Source organism: Lithobates pipiens, unplaced genomic scaffold (assembly GCF_037356315.1).
Source record: "Lithobates pipiens isolate NorthernLeopardFrog02 unplaced genomic scaffold, aLitPip1_a1.2 Scaffold_13, whole genome shotgun sequence".
Lineage (NCBI taxonomy): Eukaryota > Metazoa > Chordata > Amphibia > Anura > Ranidae > Lithobates > Lithobates pipiens.
In genome coordinates, this window is record NW_027507718.1 from 546,746,686 (window position 1) to 546,754,641 (window position 7,956).

General features: G+C 46.0%; 1 protein-coding gene across 1 annotated transcript in view; it reads left to right on the top strand.

Moving 5' to 3' along the window:
* Window positions 1-5,278, top strand: part of LOC143975808 (uncharacterized) — a 42,914-nt gene extending 37,636 nt beyond the window's left edge. The window contains exons 3-4 of the mRNA XM_077478359.1: window positions 539-808; window positions 2,577-5,278. Coding sequence (XP_077334485.1) covers window positions 539-808; window positions 2,577-2,707 — 401 coding nt within the window. The 3' untranslated portion in view covers window positions 2,708-5,278. The remainder of the gene's footprint in view (window positions 1-538; window positions 809-2,576) is intronic.
* Window positions 5,279-7,956: the final 2,678 nt, after the last annotated feature.

Consider the following 7,956-nt stretch of genomic DNA (forward strand, 5'->3'; position numbering starts at 1 on the left):
GTTTGGACCAGTGCACAAAGGCATTAATGGCTGTGTGTTGCGTTGTAAATTTACACTGGTATACAAGCTGTACACTCACTACTTTACATTGTAGACAAGTGTCATTTCTTCAGAAAAACAACACCGCACCATAAATCCCCCCCCCCCCCCCCCTCCACTAAATGATTTGGACCAGTACACAAAGCAAGGTCCATAAAGACATGGATAAGCCAGTTTGGGGTGGAGGAACTTGACTGGCCTGTGCAGACTCCTGACCTTAACCCGAGAAAACCCTATTAGTGTCACCTATCAGTCCCGCCTATCAGTGCCCATCAGTGAAGGAGAAATTTTTTTTTTCAAAATTTTATAACAAACTACTATATGAAAACGTTTATTTTTTATTTTTTTGGAGCATTTGCACGAGTACCTGTGCAAATACTCTGTAACTATCAGCACCGATACCTTTATTGATATTGGTGCAGCCCTACTAACTAGTGATCAGACGGGGACAGAAAGGTGTCCAGTGAGCAGAGATGACTTCTCCTTGTTCCTTTACCAGATCCTGTGCCGCGGCCAACGCTGAGAAGACAAGAAGATGACACCGGAAGTTGCCTCCTACTCCTGCAGTGTTTGCACTCTGGCGGGGATCAGTATAACGTCACCTTCCTGATTAATGGAGAAACAATGGATGGAAATGTCTCCAAGAATTCCAATTTCAGCACTCTGGTCCTGAATGGCACCAACCCCCAGCACTGGGGCAACTACACCTGTAATGTCAGCAACCTTATCGACTGGAAAGTATCCGGAGAGCTGCTGGTGGATCCACGAGGTGAAATATTAACCCTTTCATGGCTAAGCCTATTTTTGGAATTTGGTGTTTACAAGTTAAAATCCATATTTTTTGCTAGAAAATTACTTGGAATCCCCAAACATTATATATATATATTTTTTTTTTAGCAGAGACTCTAGAGAATAAAACGGCGATTGTTGCAATATTTTATGTCACACGGTATTTGCGCAGCGGTGTTTTAAACGCAACTTTTTGGGAAAAGGGACACTTTCATGAATAAAAAAAAAAAACTGTAAAATTAGCCCAATTTTTTTGCGTAATGTGAAAGATAATGTTACGCCGAGTAAATAGATACCAAACATGTCGCACTTTATAATCGCACGCACTTGTAGATTGACGACAAAGTACGGTACCTAAAAATCTCTATAGGCGACGCTTTAAAAATTTTTTACGGTTACCAGGTTAGCGTTACAGAGGAGGTCTAGTGCTAGAATTATTGCTCTCGCTCTGACGATCGCGGCGATACCTCACATGTGTGATTTGAACACCGTTTACATACGCGGGTGCGACTTCCGTATGCGTTTTCTTTGCTTCGCGAGCTCACGGGGACGGCGGGCGCTTTAAAAAATTTTTTTTTTATTTTTTTATTTATTTTATTTATTTTAAAATGACTAAATTGTTTAAAAAAAAAAAAAAAAATTGATCACTTTTATTGCTGTCACAAGGAATGTAAACATCCCTTGTGACAGTAATAGGTGGTGACAGGTCCTCTTTATGGAGGGATCGGGGGTCTAAAAGACCCCCCCATCCCTCCTTTACACTTCAATGTATTCAGATCGCCGAAAATGGCGATTCTGAATACCGGATATTTTTTTAAAACCGGCGCCATTGGCAGCCGAGTAAACGGGAAGTGACGTCATGACGTCGCTTCCGTGTTTACGATGAGGAGACTGGAACGAAGCCGATTACAGCTTCGTTCCAGTTCCTCCCCAGCGGCCGGAGGCGTCGCACACGGAATCGGTGCTCCCGATCGAACGGGAGCACCGGTAACAGCGGCGGGAGGCGGCGGGATGGGGGGACGTCCCCTCCCGCTCCTCCGGCATAACAGCCGAGCGGCTTTTAGCCACATCGGTTGTTATGGCTGGAAAGCCAATTCGCCTGCTGAAGAAAACGGTACCAGGATCATGCCTGCAGGTGCGGGCATCATCCCGGTATACCCCCCGGAAGCCGAGTACGCAGATCTGCGTACGCTCGGCGGGAAAGGGTTAAAGTGGTGTTGCCACCAAAAAATAAAAAATCATTTAAAATTCTTAAAAAAATATGAAAAAAAAATTATTGGAAACATTTTCTTTTTACTCACCTCTAAATACCTGTTGCTAGGGGGTCCCTCGTAGTCTGCCTTCTTCCTTGCCCGGGCTGGTGACATCACTTCCCCTCATGCCGCACAGTCACCTGGGACCTGCCACGTGTCCCAGGTGACTGTGCGGCGTATCACGTCGCCCTGCGCCGCTCGCGCATGCGCAGTGGGTGCCCGGCTGTGCAGCCACAGCCCGGGTGCCCACAGTATAAATGACGGCGCTGCGAGCGGAGCGGGGAACGAGGGGGGGCTTCGTTCCTCCGCATCGCTGGACCCTGGGACATGTAAGTGTCCGATTATTAAAAGTCAGCAGCTACAGTATTTGTAGCTGCTGACTTTTAATTTTTTTTTTTTTAGGGGGCACCCCACTTTAAGCACTTATTTTCTTTAATATATTTTACTTCAGATCTGTGAATTACCACCATACACTGATTACATTTCCTTCTGCAGGAATTCGGGAAGAAGAGCTGCCTATCTACCTCTTTGTTGCTGGGCTGGGCATCTACGGGGCCTTTCTCATCGCTCAGGTTCTGTGGAGCCTAGAACAACTTAATGGCAAGTACTATAGAGCTAATTCATGAATTTTAATGGACTTTCAGCCTAAAATTGATATTCTGAATGCAGTTTGGTTAGCCTCTAACGTATTTTGGGGACCGATCAACTACGACGCCACCATCCTGGGTTGCCAGTCCTCCCGCTACATTTGTATGCATCATAGTCCACTCAATAGAGTTGCCACCTCATCCATTTAAACCCGAACACATAAGAATTACACGGGTTCTGAGGCTAATTTAATGCAGATAAGGCAAGTGAGTTTAATTACCACCTTAATTAACCACAGAACCTGAGTAATTAATATGTGTTTGGTTTTAAAGGGACGAGGTGGCAACCCTACCACTCAATGAGTGAAGACCACTCATGATGATTGCAGCATCTCAGATCTCTCCACCAGTATCTCTGAGAGGTAGAACAAGTTGGTTCTAAATTATCATGTTGTAGCGCCGGCTCCTGAAGAGCATGTGTTTTGTTCAATTTAATATTCCTAAAATCACAGTTGGGTTTTAGGGTTGATTATGCCATATTATGATTTCAGTACCAGTCTGGCTGGATTGCACTGGGTTCTCCTTGACCACAGGTGTCGCTGTCACTGCTGGCAAGCGTGAGAATGCAGTTTAGCTAGGTGTATTGAGTGCCATTCTTTCTCGGGAACCAGCCCAGTGGGTGTGTCAGCCTGCTGTGCATTCTGGGAAAGGGTATTTAAGGTACTGAGATCACGTGCTTCTGGGTTCCAGTCCAGAAGATCTTTTCTGTCTGTTTGGTCCTGGTCCTCCTGACAAGCCCCCATGGCCCTCATGGCCTGGGGTGCGGATCCACCCAATTTCGAGTCTCGGGGCTGGACAGCCCGAGGCAAAGTAACTGAGAGGAGGATTCAAAGGTGGTCCGGTGCCGTCTCATCTGTGGAGAGGCCCAGCAACTGGAGAAGCACCCAGGGGAGGACTCTTCGGGAGAAGGCCATGCATAAGGCTGGCTTCTCAGAAGGAGCCTGGAGGCTCAGTTGAAGGACACTAAAGGATCTACACTCATACGGTATCGCCGGTACGGCTGCGAGATACTGGTACCGTATGATAGCTCTCTAAATTTTACCTACGTCCCTCAGTTACATTCAAGTCTGTGGCAGAGACTTTATTCACAAGTGTTCGACTTTCAAGTCTATGGCAGAGACTTTGTTCAAATGATCTACATCCAAGTCTGTGGCAGAGGCTTTGCTTTACTTAAACACTCTGTTGACTGCTAGGCCTAGTGAGAGGAGGTCTATCCGGTGGCTGTGAGAATCCAGTTGGGAACGGTGATTCTCTTGATTTCTATAGTGAGAGACTTTATATTTTTTGCAGTTCCAAGAGTACCTGGACTTCTTACCTAAACCCTCTACCCTTCATTGAGAGACTGTTTGTCTACCTGTTCAAATAAATATCCCAAAAAGTGGATCCAGTGTCAGTTTCTACAATTCTTTGGGCCATCTACCTCGGGAAACCCCTAGACGCACACGAGGTCAAGAAGGTAACGGTAAGCCCAATAAAACCAGCAGCTCCTTTGGGGGTTAGTGATACATGTGGGGGTTCGTAGTCCGGGATTTACCATTACCCCTTGCAACGGAAAAAGGAAAAAGAGAACTGTACACCTGGTAACTACATGGTAGAGGGTTCATTTTTTTTTGGACTGCGCCATTTCTAAAGAAATGATTGACATCCACTGTTGGAGCGTAAACTGTGGGTGGAGTTGGATAAGCCTGCGAGTTGCGTGACCAGAGGAGCCAGTGGGAGTGGCCTTGCCTGTTTCTTTTCCCTACACGAGTCACCACGTGAGAGTGTCGTAGGAGAGAGAGGAAGGAGGTTGTATCTCAAAAGAAGCAAAAGAAGTGAATGTTTCGGATTCCAGGGATATCGTCTACCATGGGACCCAGGATGCCTTCTGTGGGAAACCCATCGAGTGTGAGACTGCCTGGGACTGTGTTAATGGATACGGGAATTCGCCTGGCACCTCAGGAGCGTTTTATCCTGTATACGTCGGGAGATGTTGAGGCCCTTGGAATGCTTTGTGGCAAGTGTGAGGGACTGGTCACAAGTCCCCGGCCATTTGTTCGTTGTCTCCGGTGTGGAGAATACCTATTCAAGGTGGAGCAACCCATTGCGCCACAGAGGGCCTACCATATGGACTAGCCCACGGGCGTTGCCACTGAGAAGTCCATTATCTATACTCCTATGGTGAGGCCTACAACTTCTACATTGACATCCTGGAGGGAGATGCTACTACTGCTGTTACTGGAGGAACTACTCCGGATGTCATGGACACTAGACATGTGCAGAGTAAAATATTTCGTTTCGGAATTTCGTTTTCGTCCGAAAACTTAATTTATTTAGTTACTCCCGAAATTCGTTTTTATTTATTTCGTTTTTCGTTCAAAAATTGCATTCGTCCGAAAATCCACATGAATTACGATCGAATCTGTCTTTGAAGGCTTATGGTGTCTGTCGAATGTATAAAGAAGATTCGACGGAGCTAGTATATAGCATACTTTAGAACCCTATTAAAGTCTATGGGACTCCAACGTTCAAAATCTAAAGTGCTAATTGTAAAGACTAATTTGCAAGTTACTGTCCTAAAAAGTGTTTGGGGACCCGGGTCCTGCCCCAGGGGACATGTATCAATGCAAAAAAAAGTTTTAAAAACGGCCGTTTTTTCGGGAGCAGTGATTTTAATAATGATTAAAGTGAAACAATAAAAGTGTAATATTCCTTTAAATTTCGTAGGGGGGGGGGCGGGTGTCTATAGTATGCCTGTGAAGGGGCTCATGTTTCTGGTGCTTAGAACTGTCCCTGCATAAAGTGTCATTTATGCAGGAAAAAAAGTCCTTTAAAATCACTCGCAGCTATTATGAATTGTCGGCTCCGTAATACAGAGAACACTCATTGAAAGTCATTGATAAAAAAATAAATAAATAAATTTAAAAAAAAGCAGGGGGGTCCCCCAAATTCAATTACCAGGCCCTTCAGGTCTGGTATGGATATTAAGGGGAACCCTGCCTCAAATTTAAGAAAAAATTTGATGTGGGGCCCCCTAAAAATCCATACCAGACCCTTTATCCGAGCACGCAACCTGGCAGGCCGCAGGAAAAGAGGGGGGGACGAGAGAGCGCCCCCCCCCTCCTGAACCGTACCAGGCCACATGCCCTCAACATTGGGAGGATGCTTTGGGGGTCTGTGACCCCTCAAAGCACCTTGTCCCCATGTTGATGAGGACAAGGGCCTCATCCTCACAACCCTGGCCGGTGGTTGTGGGGGTCTGCAGGCAGGGGGCTTATCAGAATCTTGAACATGATCGTCCGTCGCTGGATAGCAAGAGTGGATTAGCACCGCTGGAATCTTTTTTTTTTTTTTTTTTTTTTTTAATAAAGGAATTTTTCAAAAGTGTGTTTGTCTTATTTAACTATTTTTTACACTTTCTTTGTGAAATGGTAGGGGTACAAGTACCCCCTTACCATTTCAAACAGGGGGGGGGCCGGGATCTGGGGGTCCCCTTGTTAAAGGGGGCTTCCAGATTCTGATAAGCCCCCCGCCCGCAGACCCTAACAACCACCGGCCAGGGTTGTGAGGATGAGGCCCTTGTCCTCATCAACATGGGGACAAGGTGCTTTGAGGGGTCACAGACCCATGTGGCCTGGTACGGTTCAGGAGGGGGGGGGGCGCTCTCTCGTCTCCCCCTCTTTTCCTGCGGCCTGCCAGGTTGCGTGCTCGGATAAAGGGTCTGGTATGGATTTTTAGGGGGCCCCCCCACGTCAATTTTTTTTTAATTTGATGCGGGGTTCCCCTTAATATCCATACCAGACCTGAAGGGTCTGGTTATGGATATTTAGGGGGAACCCCACGTCAAATTTTTTCTTAAATTTGAGGCAGGGTTCCCCTTAATATCCATACCAGACCTGAAGGGCCTGGTAATTGAATTTGGGGGACCCCCACGCTTTTTTTTTTTTTTTTTTTTTTTTTTTTTTTTATCAATGACTTTCAGTGAGTGTTCTCTGTATTACGGAGCCGACAATTCATTATAGCTGCGAGTGATTTTAAAGGACTTTTTTTCCTGCATAAATGACACTTTGTGCAGGGACAGTTCTAAGCACCAGAAACATGCGCCCCTTCACAGGCATACTATAGACACCCCCCCCCCCCCCCACGAAATTTAAAGGAATATTACACTTTTATTGTTTCACTTTAATCATTATTAAAATCACTGCTCCCGAAAAAACGGCCGTTTTTAAAACTTTTTTTTGCATTGATCCATGTCCCCTGGGGCAGGACCCGGGTCCCCAAACACTTTTTAGGACAGTAAATTGCAGAATCTTTTCTCTCTGTCAAATCTTTTTTCTCTGTCGAATATTTTCTCTATATAATCTTGGACTAATAGAGGTAAGGTTAGGCACATTCGACCACAGGTTCTATAGACACAGATTGTTATTGTCAGAGTCATGTCGAATCTCCTATTCTATATCGAACTGTTGTAACAATGAAAACGAAAATAAAGCATTTATTTATGTCGGATCTTTCGTTTTTCGGATTTTGTGCTTTCGTTATCGTTTGTCAAAACGAAAATGAAAATAGCTGAAATTCGGACGAAAATGCATTCGGACGAAAACGAATGCACATGTCTAATGGACACCGCTTCGTCCATAGTCACCACAACTACCACGCCCGCTCCGAAGAAAGCGGGTCATGTCAAGGCCTCCTGTGGCCGCAGTCGAGGACCATCTCAGAGTTCACCCGAACCGGATCGGAGGAAGGAGATCGTTCCGGAGAAGTCTGCCAACACTACTGGTGAGAAATCTGGGGCCATTTTTTCTATTGAAAAAGCCCATGGCGTGCAAACACACCCAAAAAACTTCCACCCGGTGCATAAAAAAAGTGCACACACATAAAGAGTGACACACTAAAAAGTGCAGACGGGTGTCTGATGTCCTTCAAAAGAAGGACCATACCCTGATCCCCCGGGGCGTTAGGCTCCAGACAGGGACTGGGGTACCAGACTCAACAAGTGGGCCCCGGACGAAACCGGAAGCCCTCCTTTCCCCGGGAGGACTGCCGAAACAGAACCTCCTAGGTACTTGGTACTGTGGGGGCTTCCCCGAAGGAAGACCCCCCCTCATGGAGATTGGACCAAGCCAGAAGGCCTATGTCCGCTCTCCCACAAGACGTTCAGGATTGGTCCGAGGATCGACACCCTACTAATCAAACGTGAAGTGACATACAGTGACAAACACACACAAATAAAATAAATAAAAAGT